At 40.3% G+C, this 19,273-nt stretch overlaps 1 protein-coding gene across 4 annotated transcripts; it reads right to left on the bottom strand.

Moving 5' to 3' along the window:
• Positions 1-76: 76 nt before the first annotated feature.
• stx3b (syntaxin 3b) lies at positions 77-16,277 on the bottom strand. 4 transcript variants are annotated; one of them, XM_082553566.1, is made up of 11 exons: positions 15,861-16,277; positions 8,723-8,797; positions 8,489-8,588; positions 8,309-8,383; positions 8,096-8,166; positions 7,434-7,542; positions 7,265-7,338; positions 6,514-6,648; positions 5,228-5,338; positions 790-883; positions 77-681 (listed from the first exon to the last, which is right to left on the bottom strand). In XM_082553566.1, exons 1-10 carry the CDS (start codon positions 15,888-15,890, stop codon positions 806-808), a joined length of 858 nt encoding a protein of 285 aa, XP_082409692.1. In that variant the 5' UTR covers positions 15,891-16,277; the 3' UTR covers positions 77-681; positions 790-805. The 4 variants fall into 4 exon arrangements, with proteins under 4 accessions (XP_082409692.1, XP_082409690.1, XP_082409689.1 ...); XM_082553564.1 differs by lacking the exons at positions 77-681; positions 790-883; positions 5,228-5,338 and adding exons at positions 1,076-3,158; positions 3,463-3,582; positions 5,629-5,739 and having other exon boundaries at positions 15,861-16,273; XM_082553563.1 differs by lacking the exons at positions 77-681; positions 790-883; positions 5,228-5,338 and adding exons at positions 1,076-3,582; positions 5,629-5,739 and having other exon boundaries at positions 15,861-16,273.
• Between the last annotated feature and the right edge of the window lie 2,996 nt (positions 16,278-19,273).

Raw genomic sequence — 19,273 nt, 5'->3', positions numbered from 1 at the left:
TCAGGGTCATCGGGATCCCTCCACGCAAAGAGGCGATCAGCTGAGCCTCATGCAAGAAGCGAGCCGCACACAGCACTTGATGTAACGCACAGAAATTTTATTACATAACAGGCTTTACAGAGACAACACAGCCAGTGAGCGACTGACAGCCGCTGTTACGGAAAACACCATCAGACAGATCTCACACACAAAGTCACGCACATTTTTAATCATAATTATGACAAACAGGCCAGAAAATACCACTAAACTGGACACTTTGGAACAGATCATTTTGGAGCCGAGACAGTAAAATAATTAAATATGTATATTAAAAAAAATAAAGAAAAGAAAATGATTAAAATGTGTTCTTCCAAAGTTTTATTTTATCCTGAAAAAGATAATTTCTCTAAATATGGGGTTTTCCCTTGATGCACCACCAGGAGGCGGTAGAGTATATGATTACAAATCACGAGTCAAGTCACCTGGCTGTGAACAGTCAGGCTGAGACATCGACACACAATACATTTCAAACACTTCATATAGCAAGAAAATTGTTTACATTTCAATTAATAATAAAAGAGAAAGTGAATGGGACGGATGTGATTTTTTGTTTTTAAATACTTTATTGTATATAAATAGGGGGGGGGGGGTATGAAGGAGCATCAGGGGAATATTCCTAATTTTTGGAGAAATCCTTCGTGCCTACAAACACCACACAGAGACAAAAGAAATGCAGTCTTTAAGCATTCAGAGAGTCCGCATAAACAATAGCACTGAAAGGCTGATGCAGGTGTTTTTTTTGTCTTTTACCTGTGTAAAACGGTTTTTATGAGAAGAAGCTGTAGAGATAGGAGAACCCAACGATCCCAATGATGGCACAGCACAATGTAATCATCATCTTTTTCTGGAGACGCAATCAGAAACACACAGTCAGACGATAAAGAGAGGAATCAGGCTTTACTTTGCGAGCCGACGCAATTATCAACATTGATCGACACTGGTTTGAGGAAACAATTGAGCAAAAGCAGAACAAAGGGTTATAGAGGTTTGTGTGTAACTGTGTGTGTAAAGAGACAGGAAAGGTGAAACGACTTACCCCCTTTTTTGACACGTGTGCACCAGTCTTTAAAAGCTGTACTTTGCAACACTGTGGTTAACATGCTGACAGCAGCTACTACACTCCAATAAAACACACACACCACTTTGCAACAAGCAGTCATCAGAATGTAAAATTCAGTTACATAATTCCATTTCTGCAAGTCAAACACGACAAATAAACACTGGGTAATTTAACACATAAAATCTTTAATTTCTGATAAAATCATTGACATTTACACAGGTAAAAAAAAAAGCTTCAATTTTCTCTTATGTTCCAGTCTGCACCAACGGCTCAAATAAAATGGATTGTGCCCCTAAATGATGATGATGCTGCGGGATTCTCATTTTCAAATGCTTCATACAAAACCACAGTTTAAAATTTAATTCATGCTTAAATTACAACATTGTTTTACTGAAATCGGCCTACTCCCTTATGTCAGGGCTTCTCCTCATGACTGGTTGGTACTGATTTTATGTACGGCTGGAATCATGTGCTTTAATTACCCTGTTAAAGCCACTGGATGACAACCTGTGCACTTTGGTTTGGTAAACTGTCAGTTCCAAAGATTGTCTGAAATGAAATGAATGAAATGATGATGGACAACCATTACTGAATCCAACAGGGAGGTACATGTTGCTAAAGCTAATGTGATCTAATACACAGCCCTGCAAAAATCCTGTCGTCTTTTTTTGAAAATACAAGTTTTCTATGTACATTAAAATGACTTCTTTAAATAAAAAAAGGAGGTATAATGTTCATTTTAGTTGAAATTGTTCATTAAGACTCGATGGGCTTTTTGGAGGACGTACTTTGTGGTGCGGATGAACTGGTTACAGTAAGAGGTGTTTGTAATATTGTCCCCACCCCCCACATTCACTAATGAGGGCAGTCTAAATGTTAGACACACCTATGAAGTAAAGAGCAGCACACATACAGCCTCTGTTAAAAATGTCAAACCATTACATCCTAAGGCTGTGTAAACAAAAACTGAACATTATCACCTTCGCAAACATCAGATGTACTGCAGGACTGTGTCTAAAACTGGCAACTCAGTAGTAAAACCTAAAACATGCCTGTTAAGGCATTTCCTAGTAGTAAGACAAGACTAGCCACGGATACTTTACAGAGTGCCCATTTGTATGTGACGTCATAAGCAACATGTCTTAGAACAGTAGAATAAATACAAAAAGACTATTCTGGCACTTACGGGAAACAAACCACTAGTGTTACTACCAGACTCTCTAAAACCCCTTTGGCATTGAAATATTTCTACAGCACTTTAACAGGAGGAGTAACTGTGTCTATACATGTAAAAGCTTTGGTTTGGGTTGTGAAAAGGATCAAATTTCAGCTGCTACAAGTAAGCAAGTAATGAGCGTTCATCACACGCGCCTGTAAGTTCATGAAATGTGTTCCCATAAGTGCAATCCTTCATATTTGTTTTTTTAACAACCAGTGATAATTACACATATCTGAGCTACGCATTTGGAAATGTTAAAGTGCTGGAACTCCCCAAACCCTAACAAGAACAACAACAAAAAGAAATCCCACAGCAGTGAAAGTTCACTGGGGAGATTTTCAATCATAAAATCATATCAAGGCTCAAATAAATCAGGGGGTTTATGTGCTTCTGAAAGCTTTCAGATGACAAACGCTTCCCAGCTGATTCTTTGGCAGCAAATGTTGAACAGTGAAATGTTTAGTGACACTGAAGTGATGTTTTATTTCCCAATTCCCTTTTCGCCTTCACAGAGGTACAATAGACAATGTACCTCATATGTCAGCTTTGGTCTTGTTTCCTCATTCGCAGGAGAGCATCCTCAATTGTCCAAAAGTGAGGGAGACCTTCAGTGTGTTTTATTCGATTGAAAAGATCTGCAGGTTAAATATTCTTATACCCATATGGAGTGATCAGGATCAGTTTTTCCTTCTGCAGGCAGGCTGATGAATAATGGTGAGGATGTTGAATACACAGATGATGAGATGATGGCAGCGATCAGCCCTATAGTGTCTGGGTGAGGATGATGATGAGGATAATGAGAAGAACCACGGCACAGACCACAGCAATAATGATGATCTTCTACAGAGAGGGAGAAACATACACAGAAACAGCGTTGATGATGGGATACCTACAACTGAAAAGCACCCACAAACTTAACACCAGCAGGAACTAATTCGCCACTACAGTAACCAGAGGCAAGAGGCCCAGAACAGGAGAACAACAACACACCCAAAGTACTTCAAACAAGCACACACACCTCGAGTAAGCCCTCTGGATAGTAAGAAAACACACACTGAGCCTCAAAGGAAGTGCAAACTCCTTCCCAAAGCATGCCTAACAGACACACACCCATTATACAGCAGGTATTTGCTCAATTACTCACCCTTAGCGCTTCTCTTACTCAAATAATTCATCATCATTTCTTTAATCCCACTGACAATCCGATTGCCAGAGCCACTATGATCACCAAGATCACCACAATCACAATTATTATCACCAGTTTCTGTTGGGGACAATTAGGACATAAATTATCAGATCCAATGTCAGTGTAAAAACAGCAGGACAGCAGGTCTTTACTTGACAACAGCAGATGTATCAGATAACATCGATTACTCTTGAGGCTTATTTACCACAAAAACTCTGCACATTAGTATTGCACAAGACTGAAACAGGGTCAGGGTTGATTGTTGTTGTCCTGAAAATACAACAGTTTGCCTTTGCACACACACACACACACACACACACACACACATAATCTGTAACAGCCAGAAGCAAGCACACAACATCTCCAACCCTACAACACAGCAGCGGTTGTGGTTACAGCCTTCATGTGTAAACTGCACATCAACACAGTGAGGATGAAGCTAAAGAGAAAGGACAGAAAAAAAAGAAGCTCTGTGTGTGTGTGTGTGTGTGTGTGTGTGTGTTGGTGGGAGGGAGGGAGGATGCTTTTTATTCTGCTACGTGTTGCTGGGCAGGTCACAGTGGTGTTTAAAGCACAGGGTTCCACAGGCCACAGGTTGGTAACGGAGCAGGTAGAGGGGATCGGAGAGCACAAGTCACCACAGGGGGAGGTGGGAATGGTCTTCAAACAGGTTTCCCAAAAGCATCCTCTAGTGGAAGAGGAATTCCAACTATTCCCAACCTGAAAATAAAAAACAACCATGAGCAGGAGTTGCCTTCAGGACTCCTGCTTGACGATTGTCGGGTTGAGGACTGTGTGCAGGCCTCTCTAGGATCTGGATCCTTCTGAGGACAGGAAATGACACCGCACAAGAGCTTGTGACAGGTTGTTTGTTTTTAACCATCCCACACACTGATGGTATGCAATCCAATGGTAGTTAACAGAGCTGTATCATCTCCACACTAGTTAATGCTATCAGTGTGTATAAATCTAAATTAGGGGAGTTAATGTTACAGATCTTTTAAGGGCACCTGCCAGGCTGAACAGGGTAAACTGAAAGTCTAAACATGAAAAGGAAGGTTAACCAGTAGAGACTGGGAGACATCTTTACTTTGTTTTGGTTTCATTATTGCTTGAACAGCTTATTGTGGACTGTGATTACCTCTGGCACGAAATTCAGAAAAAAACCCAATAACTGCATTTAATGAGTCACTAACATGTAAATGTTGAAGGTCAAGCTTCTATGTTTGAAATCAAGTCTCAGAGGTCAAAGTACCTCTGAGACTTACCTTAGCTTTTAAGAGAACAATTTTCAAAAGCCAAAAGTCGATTATTTTGTGAACAGAGTTAGCACTTTTCACTGATGATGACTTAGACTTCAAAAGTTAAGATAATTCTTTCTTGACAATATTTTTTTTGTTTAGCCTGAAGGACTTTTTACAGGGTTTACTACCCTGTACAACCTGCATTACACCTGCATGACGGTGCAGTTCTACTCAACATGAGAGAGAAGAAAGCAGACTACATTTCCATATGCCGAACATATTCTAATTCACAATCAGTCAGGCTGGAGAACGCAGTTTTTTTTTGTCCCATGGTGTCAAAGTTATTCTGTTTAATTGTAATTTTTAATCTTTGTCCTGCTTGTTCAGAACTAACTAGATTTGTAAATGCAAAGTTATTAAATAAATAATTCCAGTGCTTTTGGGAAACCTGACCATTGTTTTCGATGATTATCACTCACACGGCGAGCCTCTTGCTGAAACTTTGCAGCTTTTTTAGTGTCTGCAACAGCGCGCTCCACAAAGCCCACCGACTGGTCCATGTTGCTCTCGATCCTGTCAATCATTCCACCCTGATGTAAACGGCATCAGAGGTAAAGAAACGTAGCAGTGAAATTAAACAGAAAGAGAGAGAAAAAGACAAGCACCAGCAATGCAACAGTTGTTGCGAATGGCAACGTGTGCGAGTACTGGGTGAGGAGGGTGAGAGAGACATGGTGAAGGGAGGATATGTAGGCACACTATGTGGTTTAAGTGTGGCAAACAGTGAGGAGTGCAACAGTGTACAGAAGATAAGCAGGAAAAAAAAGACAAAAGCGGCTTGGTGCTATGACTGGAAAGAAAGAAAAAAGAAAGACATTACCTTGCGTGCTTTGGTCTGATACCTTACAGCTTTTTTGGTCTGCTCCTTTGCTGCTACTATGTGGTCCACTGACTTGGATATATTCTGCTCTATGTTTTCTACCATGTCACCCTGAAAAACATGCAACATTCTGTAAGGTACTGACACTTAAGCAGAAATGAGAAGCAGATTGGGTTAAATACAGAGGAATAAATCCGGTTAGAGGGGTATTACATGTTCACTGAACAGTTAGATTGCCAACACCTGCACTGAGGATCTCAGGGGTTTGTTTTGAATTCTGACATTTAATTTTAACTTGAATCACTTTTTATAGCCTCATATAGAGATCTATAAAGAGAGATCCAGGACATCAGCCTTGGTGGAGAATTAGCTCTGCAAGCACCCTTCTAGTTCTCTTCTGTAATTCAAACTTTCAAACGTAAAACTGGAATTAAAACTGGCAGGAAAAAAAAAAATCCAAAACAATCTCACAGCACAACATGAAACATGTGCATAACAACAACCCTTACCTTACAAAGCCTTTTCCTCAGACAGCATTTTGCAAGCAACAAGAAATATGTGGTTATATTTAGTTAAGAGGCTAACAGTAATGTCCCTGTACCAGCTAGTTAGACGTTTGTTGACCTTGATGATTTATTCTATTATTATTTGTATTGGTACCGTTAACGCTGAGCGATGGGATGGAGGTGACAGTGGCAGAAGAGCGCAAAGAGTAAAGGAAAGACATACAGCTGGAAAAGAGTAAACAGAGTAATGATGTGCAAAGAGTTGGATACAATGAGGGCTGAACACAAAGCCATGGAGAGGATTTAAGGATGAATTCAATGAATGAACAAGCAAATAACTAGAATCAAATGACAGGCAGGTGGATGCAGAGGACCGTACCTGGCTCTCGACCAGCATGGCGATGTCTACAAACATATCGTGCAGCTCCTTAATACTACTCTCCAGACGGACGATGTCTTTGTGTCTGGCTTCAATCTCATTCAGGGCTTGTTTGGAGATCCCCGAGTCTATAATCTGCGCAAAGGAGAGGCTTAACATTACCGAACCGCATCAGTTTAAACACAGGTGGCTAAATGAATATTTGGCATTGATTCAAATCAATGTGTATTCACTTAAAACGGCACCAAGCTAGAAAACAGTTGTTGTGATACAGCCTAAAAATCTAAAATCTATTCAAGGACACCACTACACAACAGTCCCGTCCTGCCCAGCAGTTGGATTCCTTAACAGTTAAGTGAGGTCAAAGTCTAGCCTGTTTGTTACAGGAATGTGAGACACCGTATCTGAAAATATCAAGTCAAGCTGTGCGTCCTTGTGCAAGAAATTCCTCCCTACTTGTGTATTTTTTATCAACGTGAGCTCAGAGAATCTTGGCTACATTTTCAAGTTTTTCCAGCTGCTGCGTGTAGCCAAAGCAACACAACACAATGCTCCTTATCTCAGTGTGTCATGAGCAGACTGAGTGCGAGTCAGGTCGACTCCTAAGCGCCAATAATTAGCTGACACAAGCAGTTTAAGTTTTACTGAGAAACTGACAACTCGGCTTTCACAGTTCAACCACATCATGGTGGAGTTAACGTTAAGGTACGTTAAGGAAAATGCATATACGTGCACAAACGCACACTCTTACCCCTGCAGTGAACACAGAAGCATTACCACCCTCCAACATCTCCTCTAGTTCTTCATCCGTAGTTGCTTTTCCAGCTGGAGAGGAAAGGGAAAAAGGAAAAGGAGCGGGATTAATGACAAAGGCGACAATGGAACCGTCAAATGTCTTTGTTGGCGTCGTTGTGACTCACTGATCTCGAGCTGTCTCTGAATACGTCCTTTACTCCTCTCCCGGAAATCCACCTGAGCTTCATTATACTTTGTCATCACCTCCACAAACTTCCTAGACAGCACTGCATGCTGGGAGGTAACAGAATAACAATGGAAGAGCTTATAAGGAACACTTTTAAATGATGAAAGCAGAAACCTGAAGACAAAGACGTGTATTTGTCCCGTCTTCCTCCCTTCATGCCTGATCAGTTGCGGCAGATGGCTGCCCCGCCCCAAACCTCGTTCTGCTGGAGGTTTCTTCCTGTTAAAAGGAAGTTTTTCCTTCCCACAATCGCCAAAGCACTTGCTCATAGGGTTTCATTTTATTGTTGGAGTTTTCTGTGTTTTCTCTGTACTGTTGTAGGGTCTTTATACTATATGAAGCACCTTGAAGCAACTCTTGTTGATTGATTGAAATGGAATATTTTAGAAATGCTAAACATTTATTAAAGTCTTAAAGCAGAAGTATTAACAAGCACCCTCTTCTCTTAATTCTCTCTTAACCTACTTTTACCTAAAATACAACAAATAAGACCATCAGAAAAAAATCAACCTCACATACAAAGCCCAGCATGAGGGGGAAGTTTGCAAGAAAAGCGCTTTCTCAGAAGGTTACTTGAATCGTCTGAAGGAGATGATTTACCTGTGATTTACGTATCCGCGTGTCAGCCGACACCCTCTCCTGCTCTTCTGACTCCAGATTCCTCTCAATGGCTGGGAAGAAGGCAGAGTTACTTCACTTAAACAACCTTGAACTGATTAAATATAACACCACTATTCACTTGTTTACTAATCCAATAGACATACAAGTTATTCATAATGACAGGCTGTATGTAGAAATGGGAGCGGGACTCACTCTTGAGTTTGTTCCTCGCACCGTTGGCCAACTTCTTTATGTCATTGGTGATCGCCTCCAAGTCCTCCTGTGTTTCTGTGCAGGATACAGCATAGTGCAGATTTCTTTCCTGATCAATGTTGTGTTATTTTGTAACGCAAAAAAATGAAGTAAATGTCAGAGCTGGTGGTGATTTCTTACTCTGATCTGATGTGGGAGCAGACAAGATGACAGAGTAAAGCTTTTTCACTTCTGTCACATTCTCATCGATTTTCTCAATGTTGTTTCTGATTACCTCGATCTGTAACACAAGGACACACCGCAAATGGCAAACACATGCAAATCACACCATCTTAGAACACGCAGGTCCTCGTGAATGCAAGTGAAGCAAAACAATCACACTCAGTGCATACATACACCCATAGCAGCACTTACCTCAGAAAAGAACTCATCCATGAAGCCTGCGTTGTCCACAGCAATCTCCACATCATCATCATCTTGATCACACACCTATAAGAATAAACAGAAAGAGCAGGACTAAGAGCGTGAGGTGGTAGGCCCGCAGGCCCTATGTTTCTCAATAGCTTTTCATTCTTCATGTAGAACAAGCCCATCCAAAATTTTTCCTTGTCAACCTGTTGTCTTTAGGTTAAGAGCCGACTAGTTGCTGCACAATTATGGTATTAATGATTTAATCCATATTTTGGGGCATCGCCAGAAAGAAAACCAGCGCTGTTAACACTGCACTGCATTAAAGGTCCATGCAAAACCCCCTAAAATTAATTTTTAAATCCAAAACCAGCCATTTGTTTAGGACATCAGTAAAATGTTAACTATTCAAAATGCCTTACAACAACCTGCAAGAAGACAAAAGGGCTGAAACTGAGTTTATACAACTTTAATCAGAGGACTTCCTGTTTGGTGATTGTGGGCAGCATTGTCCTGCTTTCATGTTTCATGCAAAAAAACAATTTTGACCTAATTTCAGTATGGAGAGGTAGTTTAGTGCATTTTCAGCACATTATTATTAGTTACATAAATCAACAGGATAAAAGACAAAATAAATCTCTTAGCTTGTGTGTGCATGTGAAGCATGTGTCCTGAAGTAGTGACATTGGTTGAAAATGTGAGGTAGTAAGTCCTGCAGTCCACTACAAGGTACACTAAAAGTTTTGTTTTACAAGGGGTAAAAATACTGTACATTTCTGAAATCCCACCAAATCAAAGTTAAGACTCTCAACTTGAACAAACAATTTAAGCTCAAACACCAGAATCTTAATATTAGCAAAAAAGTATAATTTAACCTCCCTCAAAGCCATAAAATGTGGAAGCTGCAGTTTCTGTCATTTTGAAAAGAAAGTCCATGTGCTCTGTTAACCCAGCCGCCACACATGTAACATCAATGGAAAGCCCGGATTTCCCCTAGACTCCATAAATTGTGCTTGACATAGAGGTCTCAGACTCATGTCAACGACAGAGGACAAAAATGAACTGCTGGGTCTTGCAGAAAAATAACCTCGATATCGGTGCCTCCAACACTGTCAAACAGCACCACAGACTAGCTTGCAGATTTCCCAATCCAGATCTGGGAGGATCACATCCAGAGGATGCCCAGTAGTTGTCTGGAGTGCAAACAGGCATGTGGAGGTCATCCATGCAAGTGAGCTATTTTATAACAGTTGGATCATCCTGTAGCTCTAACCCATCTAAGACTTTTCTCATGTATTACATATTACTTAAGCAATAAAGTATGTTTGCCATGATATTTGCAATTAGATAGATAAAAAGAATACATAAATAAATAATGACATAACAAACCAGCCATGGTTCAAAACCAATCTTCCATCCACTGTCTTAACTACTGATCCAGCATCCCCCTGGGGGCTCCAAACCTCTGTTTAAATAATTCAAAGCTACGTCCGAGTCCATTAAACTCTGCACTTGTTATTTTTTGTATCTCTAAAACCTTACAATAACAGCATTTAAATTAAACCTTTAACACCGGTGCAAACTTAAAAAAAAAAAAAAAAAAAAATTAGGTCAGCAGTGGAGGCTCCAGGAAGTTCCTGTTCCCAGCCAGAAGTTAAGTCTGGTATTCACCTATAAAAACCACACCCTGAAACTTCAACACTTTGGTCCTCGCATGGATTATAATGTGGTTAGTTGTGAGCTTTAGAGGTGCTGCTAGGGGAAGTATTTCCCATCTCAACGTCAAGCTAAACAAACTGGCTGGAGTCTGGTGAGAAGAAGGATATCTCTATCTGTAGGGTAAATACGAAACCTCAAACAGCATTAAAGGAAGTGTATTCAAATCACACTGCTAGACGATATATTGAATTTATAAAAATAAAATAAGCAGCTGTGCTTTCTTTAAACAAAGTAGAGTCAAAACAAAACAATTAGCTTAATTTAAGTTACAACTTTACACATTTATTTTAGAGAGATTTTCTGTTTAATTTCTTTTTTCTGAAGTTTTTCTGTTTGGGTTGGAAAAGCCACCGAACACAGTTTAGACCGTGAGTCTTCATGCAAAGCTATACTAATGAAATTGCTTCCTGGTTAGCAGCTCAGCCTGACCCTAATCAGTTTACATCCAGCATTTCATCAGAATGCTTCACGCTGCTGACTATACGTGTCACAAGTGACGGGCAGTAAACACAAGTCAGCACTGATGGTTTGCTACGCACGCACCAAGCACTGGCAGTGAATATTTAACATCTAGGACCAGAGGCAGGCTCCAAGACGTCAACCCAATTTTCACTCTAAGCTGACTTTAACAAAACTGAGGCAGAGTGAACGGACATCACGGCCACGCCGTGACTGCGTTTGATAAAGCGAGAAAAGAAAAAGCAGCCCTATTTGCTTCCTCCCTTCTAATTACTTCTGCTTTTAAGTTAAATATATTCTGATCAGACACCCGATGAGCTGTTCCAGGCATTTGTCCAGAGTTTGTGCTTTGTAACAGGTGACTCTGTGTGACCTGCAGAGGTCCACAAATTTGGAATAAGCTTCAAAGCACTGATTTAGGTTAGTATAATAATGTATGTTGGAAATTAAAGATGTATTTGCTGTATATTATCTGAGGTTTGGGTGTTGTATGTTATGGAGAGGCCCATTTCACAAATAACAGTCTTATATATTATCATTTCGGAATTTGTATTTTAATAAATTTGTGAAACCTTTGGCTCTTCAGGTGTGCACCCAGGTCAAAGTCGAGGCTTGGAAAATGTTAAGACGTCATCGGTTTAATGCCTCTGATCTCATATTAGCTGACTCACACACAGTATTTACAATAGTAAGCTCAATAAATATTACGGTTCATTCACACTGCACCTGTCCTGTGCACCTGTTGTGCTTCTTTTCACTGTCATATTCAAACAGTAAGCATTTTCTTTTGCGGTCCTCAGTTTCTGGACAGTTTCAACATTTCCTGACATTTTACAGACAAAAATGATTAACTGAGAGAATAATCAGCAGATTCATCAGTATTGAAAGTAATCATTAACCCTTCTAGGCAGTAACATTTACTGCAACTGCACGAATGCTGACTTTTAGACTTGGCCTTTAACCTTCCAGCCTTCATCAAAAATTTGAATTGCAAATGTAGCCGAGACCATTTGCTTCAGGCTGGCGTACCTACAGCAGTAGTTGAACCGAGAGTTTCCAGGACATAGTGCTTGCTTTTGAATCTCTCAGAGAGTTATTCATCAAACGCACCACTCAGGCTCACGCACACTCTCACACTGCATTTCTGCTCTTGTGAGATAAGACCAAGCACTCACTTCCTTCCAGTGTCTCTCATTCAGCAAAAACAAGAGGAAAGGGAGTGATGTGTGCACCAAACCAAACAACCAAAGACCACAAAGACACGCACACACACACACACAGCTTGTAAAAACATCGTGATAATGACAGGAACAGTCAGAGGCAGTGACCTTATCCAAGTCATCAAGAAAACTTTAACAGCATTACTCAATAAACTCACTTGCTCATCTTAACACTTTACTTCACTTCAGAAGACACAAAGAAATTCTTGGATCAAACTACTACGAACCATTTCAGCTTAAAGTTTGGGAGATGGTCAACTCTTCATGATTGGTTTGCGAGATGTCAAATATTTGGGAGGCATGTTTAGACAGGTGAACAAGGTTTATGTAACAATATCTAACACGAGCTTTAAATGGTGCTGCGAGCCAAAATCCAGCCCGACTGTTGGTGAATTAGATTTGCTCGCTTAGAAATAAAAAATAGAATAACAAAAACAAAAAGCATGACAGCTATAATCTCATGCAGAAGATTGCATTTAAGATTTTGATGGCTGCACAGTGGGTAAAATTAGGTCAAGTGGACATCACGATTAGAAAACATCAAACACGCAGCACAGAATAGTGATAGTGGAGTTGAAACTATGTGGGCACCAGTAGAGCTACAGGACAAGATCGACCAACCAGAAAAAAGAAACAAATATAAAAACAGCAGAGGTTTTGATGATCAATAAAAAGTTAACAGCCAAGCAAAAAGAAGAAAACCACTTTGGAAAGTCATTTGTAAGGATTTGTTGTTTCTTCAGGCTAATATGAAGTTCAGTTTTTGGACAATTTGTCGATAAATAATGCAGAAAATAATCAGATAAAATCCATAATAACAAGAAATGTTAGTTACTGCTGTCTGAGCAACAGCATTTTCTGTGGGATGGTTTAAAAATGAGCTGCTACCTTTAAAAGCAGTAGCACAGGAACCTGGGGTCAGATTTACAGCAGCGTGGTGACAGAAGCCTATTTAGTCCATCAGCAGTTGTGTTGATGCAAAGCATCTGACAAGGGATTTAAAAACTCCATATGGCAATGAAGACGGCATGTTTACGCTGTTACATTTTTACCACTGGGTGTAAAGTGCTTTCAGTGACTGATAAGACTAATAAAGTGCTACGTAACTGCACTCCATTTACGATTTGTGCCGGTCAGGCTAGGAAGCAGAGCAGCACCAGAACCCCAGCTCGTCACTGAAGACACAGAACTGAAAACCAGATGAGCTTAAATGAAAGTGCATTTGAAAATACTATGAGGGAACAGAAAGGCAGAACAACAGAAAGTAACAGTCATGTTAGTCTAGCTCACAAGTGAGGTTACCAACTTCTCCTCTCAGTATTTCTCTAAAAATAGTCAAATAAAACAAGCGTAAAGTGGAGCTTGGCCAATAAGCTGCCACATGTAACAGTACAATAACTTCAGCAAATTACGATTCTACACTTCATACGGTTTATAAAAGTGCCAAGGTCTTCAGTACGTCAGGTGATGTGATAATGATGCCAGTGGCGTAAGCAAACATTGACATGAACGCGCACATACACACACACAGCCTAGATTACTGTCGGCAAGTTAAACATTAGAAAGGAAACTCAAGGAGGGAAATGAAGACAGGGGGATAAGGTGGGAAGATAAAGAAACACAGGAGTAAAGGCAGGTCGAGGTAGTCGGAAAAGACGCAAGTATTACTGGAGAAAAATTAAAAATGTCACACGGCCTGCTTATAAACACATGTCTGACCTAGTTCTGCTTACATCTGTACTTCCTTTAATGTAAAGCCAACTGTGTTGTGATAAAGATATCTGGGAGTGGGGGCAAGTGAGGAATACCACTGCTCAAACAATTTTAAAACACAGCAAATATTTGACCAGCAGTTTTAGGTAGCTATAGCAACACAACATCCCTCAACACACGCCATCATGAGTTACTGTACAACAGCAGCAGCATAACCCAATTCAGAAAAGAAGAGGCCAGTGATATGAAAATGTGGGAGATTCGCGCTGTACTGCACCATTATTGATATAGACCCACTGGCCACTTTGCTAGAACCCCATTCCTTCAGAACTGCCTTGATTTTTCATGGCATGCCAGAAACCTTCTTTTCAGTCCATCCTGACAGGATTGTATCACAATGTTGCTGCACATTTGTTGGCAGCATGTCCATGATGTGAATCTCTCGTTTCACCGCATCCCAAAGGTACTCTACTGAAGTAAGATCTAGTTGACACGGTCAACACAATACTCAGGTAAACAACGCTCCGTTGATATTAAGGAACTCAAAGTGTGTAAAGACAACACCCCCCACACCACTAAACCACTACCAGCAACCTTAACTGTTGAGACATGCAGGAAGATCCATGCTTTCATGTTGTTAATGGCAATTTCTGACCCAACTACCTGAATGTTGCAGCAGAAATCAAGACTGTTCAGATAATGAAACGTTTTCCAGTCCTCTATTGTCCAATTTTGGTGAGCCTGTGTGAACTATAACCTCAGTTTTCTATTCTTAGCTGACACGATTGACATCCAGGGTGGCTGTAGCTCAGGAGGCAGAGCAGGTCATCTGCTGATCGGAAGGTTGGTGGTTTGATCCTTGGCTCCCCCAGTCTGCATGCCGAATATCATTGAGCAAGATACTAACCACAAGTTGCTCTCCAGGGCATCCATTGGAGTATGAGTGTTGAGTATGTGTGCAGTTAGAAAGCACTTATAAGCATAGGAAAAAAGAAAAGTTGCATGTTGTATAAAGCGCTATATAGGAGTCCATTTACCATTACCATTTACATCCGGTGTGGTCTTCTGCTGCTTTAGCCCATCTGTAATAAGTGGTCATTTGAGTTACTGCTGCCTTTCCATCAGCTAAAATCAGTCTGGCCATTCTCCTCTGACCTCTGACACCAACAAGGGATTTTCGCCCAGAGAACAGCCGCTTACTGGATACATTCTCTTTTTCAGACCATTGTCTGCAAACCCTAGAGGTGGTGTTGGGGGGAAAAAGTCCCAGTAGATCATTTCTGAAATACTCAGACCATCTCATCTGACACCAACAACTACACCACACTCAAAGTCCCTTAAAAAAAAAAGTCACCCCTCTTCTCCATTCTTCACCACCACCTGCCAACACGGCTAAATGCACTCAGTTGCTGTCATGTAATTGAGTATAGGTCAAATGTCTGATTATCTTAATTTCTAAATAAATAGTTAAACAAATTATCAAGGTGCTGGGACCAGATCCTTCATTCTTCAAGAGCTATAATAAAGTCCTCCCTTTTATCGAGCAACAGTTAATCAATACCAATGAAAACAGAGTGACTCACCTAAGTTATTTTTAGCCACGATACACCGGGATATATAAATTAAGCTCAATTTCACTGGAATTACTTGGGTAAATATGACCTGTTGAGCTGCAGTTCAGTTAATAAGAATTAACCTCTACTTCAAACCTTATACTCAGAAGTGAATGCACAAAACACGTCTTTCATCCAGCACTTCCATTCCCAATCATTATCCAAGCTGTAATGTCACTACAGCCATCACATGAGTTACATCATCATATATCTCACTATTGTTGTTTGTTTTGTTTTTTTATATATGCTATATATTTATGGTAAAGGTTTAAATCAAAGAGTGTAAAATTTTCATTTTACAAATCCTAACCTCAAACATCTTAAAATGGTCGTTTTTCTTTTTCGGAGTGTACAGAGTCAATATTGATGAGTAAAAGGAGACACTTTCAGAAAACTCAACGTTTCCTAAACACTACCTACCGCTTTAAGCTGCTCCAATCGGTCCTTCATTTTTAGGCGGTTAGCTTCACAGTATTAAAATAAAGAAATAAACACAATATTGTGCAAAAAGGGTTTAAAAAAAAAAACTAGTCCCAATCTCTCAAGTTCTCAGCCAGCTGCCAAGCTAGCTGTGCAACACAGACCCACCGCCAGTGAGGCAGAAAATTAAACTCCCCAAAAGTCTTGACAGATGTCCTGAGAAAACGACTTTTTTCTGAAAACAGGAGTCTTTCCGTCGCTTTTCCATACAATATGGCTGCTGGGTTTGAAGCCAGTGTTTTTTTCTTGCTAAATCTCCTCGCTCAGGGGATTAAAACAACAGTTGTGTGGAGCCGTATAATCTGTTTCTCCGCTGGCTACCAGTAATCATTCTAAAACGCACTTTTATGGCTAACGCATGCGCAGACAAGTCCCCCGATCGCGGTGATGAAGCCACGCCCTGAGCCACCTGCACTCGTGATGCATTCAGGTATTGTAGGAATAATAATCTAACTAACCTCCGGATTTGTTGGAAACTCTTTTAAAAATATATAATAAGGAATCAAATGTGATTATTTTTGTCTTATGAGGGAATTTAGAGAAAGATATGGAGTCACAGAAGATAAACATCCGCAGAGTCTCACAACAGCTAAACAACATGCTGTTAAATATCAAGTTGCCTGGTTGAACCAGTATAAAGGTATGAAGGTAATAACGGAAGTCATAGTATGTTAGTATGCCCAGAAACATACTAAGGCAACAACTCTAACATACCAATTTCCACTATACTTTGGGGCTTTCTGTGATATTATTGGTTAATTAGCATGATGTCATTAGTTTCACTGGTATGTAGTAATAAGTAAAAGTCCATCCCTCTTCTTCCACTTATCCAATCCAGAGCAGTGGGAGGGCCGGACTCCTTGTACACCTTGGAGAGGCTGCCAATCTACTGCAGAAGTAATGCAGAGAGACAGACAACAGCAAGTTTTAGGATCACCAGTTAACCTAGAGTACCTAGACAGAACATGCAACTCCAGACAGAAAGGCCCCAGACTGGGTTTGAACCATGATCTTTGTTCTGTGAGACAAAGGGTTTGTTTTTCTACTGCTGGAGGAAATAAAGTCAAATGATCAGCAACGAGATCATCGATCCAGAGGGAAACATGAATACCTGACACAAATGTCATTGCACAAGTTGTTCTAATGTTGTGCCACAAATGTGAAGACCACTGTATTGCTGAAGTCACTGGCAATGTTTTACAATAAGTGATCATAACTTCACCGTCTTTCTACCATGAATGTCTGAACCAAAAGTCATCACAATTAATCTATAGTTTAAGAGAGTTTCAGTCAAGAGCAAAGTACTCAACTTAAATTAAAACCAATTAGAACGTGTTTACATCTATTAATCAGGTCTATCTTTGCTGTGTCTTTTCTTTTTTATTTCAGCACATGGATCATATTGCCATGCCAGTATGTTTACACCTCAAGGTCATAGTTCAAAGAGTTATGAGAGTTAATGAGTTTTGAAGAGGAAAACAGCATGACTGATATGGTGGCCTGCAGCATTACTGGAGAATTCACCACCTTACTCTTTACAGCAAAGTCTTTACTGATGCCCTCTATTCATTTGCGTTTTGGGATGTTTTGCCTTAACCATCGAGGGCACTATAAATAAAACATCACTTTTTATCCCCCCTTAGAAAGCCTTGGAGAGAGCTGAAGACAATTTAATTTTAAAGTAAGCTCATGTTAAAGCAAGTGATCAAGCATACTTATTTATGTATTTATTTTTAATTGTGGTGTTTGATACTCCCAGTTGCACAAGTGACCCAGGACAGTAAAATATAAATTATAAACTAAATCATAAACACTGTTTATCCCATCGAATGTAGAAAAAACTCCCATGGTTGTTTACAGGCTTTTATTATTAAGGGGGACTCATAATATGATCTCTCAGGTAAATTATCTTATTTAGACCATACATTTTATTGGTTGGTTCACTTTACTGTGAAATATAATATTCCCTATTGGAAATGACAAATCTCGCGGTTTTAACGTAAAGTAAATGTAGCACTAAGGGTTGACGGCATTACAGCAGCGTTATTGGGGTGGTGTGTGTGTGTGTGTGTGTGTGTGTGTGTGTGTGTGTGTGTGTGTGTGTGTGTGTGTGTGTGTGTGTGTGTGTGTGTGTGTGTGTGTTAATAAAAATCAATCAGATCATGGTTACGGAGGTTTTAAGTCAGCCAACCAGGGGAAAGGAGCAAACACATATCTTCCTAAGCTCAGGCATCTCTATCCTGTTATAATGACTGCATATTTTTAGTGCAATACGTGTACTCGTATTTTCACATGTGCAGTGTGTTCAACAGCCAGCAGCAGTAAACATGAATGTAGGCCTAATGTTACAGCTGGGTGTCAGGGATCAAAATCACACTCTCCTCTCTCCCACCGTCACCTAACGCATCGTGATCATTTCCTTCCAGCTAAGCCGATAAAGAAGAGTTTTATTACAGCTTGTAACCAACTGTTGAGAACTGGATATAGATGTCTATTTCCTCATTTTGCGGTTTTCTTCTTCACTACGCTTTCAACACACAACGACTAAATTGTGAAACGTAAAGTGGGACCCGAGTCTGAATCAGAACATATGGCGCTGCGTGGAGGGTGAATGATGTTGCACCCAGATCCGTGTAGTAACCGGCACACGTCACAGTGAAGGTGCATCAGAAATCTATTACATAACCCTACAGGGCGCGTTCATTGTGCTCTCAATTTAAAAAGCAGGGGGGAAAGGGAAAAGCACGAGTGACACCTAGTGGTCACGAGCTTAAGATGAAACCCTCCATCACTGGCATCATCTTGTGTGAGTTTTCATAAAAGCACACGTGCGTCCAGTGAAGGATCTGGGACTCAGGTAGCTACTTTATGACTTTAAATGGTAACAATGCGTTCAGTCTCCTTCCACTCACACATTTCTTTTGGCTACTCCACTGAGCCTCACTGTGCAGAGGCAGAGTGATGTTATAAGATTCATTTTTTGTTCTGCTGTCTCTGAACTCACCTTGTGAGTTGAAGACATGTCCCATCAAGCATGGCTGGTAGCATTAAAATGAGCTCCAGTGCCAATCGTAGCAAATTATAGGAGGCTGCGATGTGGAAACCTGAAGACTGCGCTGCACAAACATGCTCAGTAGTGCAACTTGGAAAAATTAAGGTTTAGCGTTTTGTTCAAATAGATATGAGCATGTCAGCGGAAGAAGCCACAGGCTACGACATGTGCCTTGTAGTCATTACATTTTGAAATTGTGTATTCATGTTATTCGTCTTTATTCTGCAGATAAGGAGGATTGGCAGAGACCTTTTTCTGGAACTTATGCATGAATAATTTAATAATCTATAGCACTTTTTTA

Source organism: Aulonocara stuartgranti, assembly GCF_965226115.1.
Source record: "Aulonocara stuartgranti genome assembly, chromosome: 2".
NCBI classification, from domain to species: Eukaryota; Metazoa; Chordata; class Actinopteri; order Cichliformes; family Cichlidae; genus Aulonocara; species Aulonocara stuartgranti.
This window is presented reverse-complemented; position numbering and strand designations above follow the sequence as displayed.

Bases quoted from the DNA above. Each gene is read 5' to 3' on its own strand.
- stx3b (XM_082553563.1), bottom strand. From the start codon at position 15,890: ATGAAGGACCGATTGGAGCAGCTTAAAGCG. The intron at 7,543-8,095 runs GTAAATCATCTC...GTTACCTCCCAG, and splicing joins CGCGGATACGTAAATCACAG to CATGCAGTGCTGTCTAGGAA. The intron at 3,583-5,628 runs GTAATGTCTTTC...TGTCCCCAACAG, and splicing joins ATCAGACCAAAGCACGCAAG to AAACTGGTGATAATAATTGT.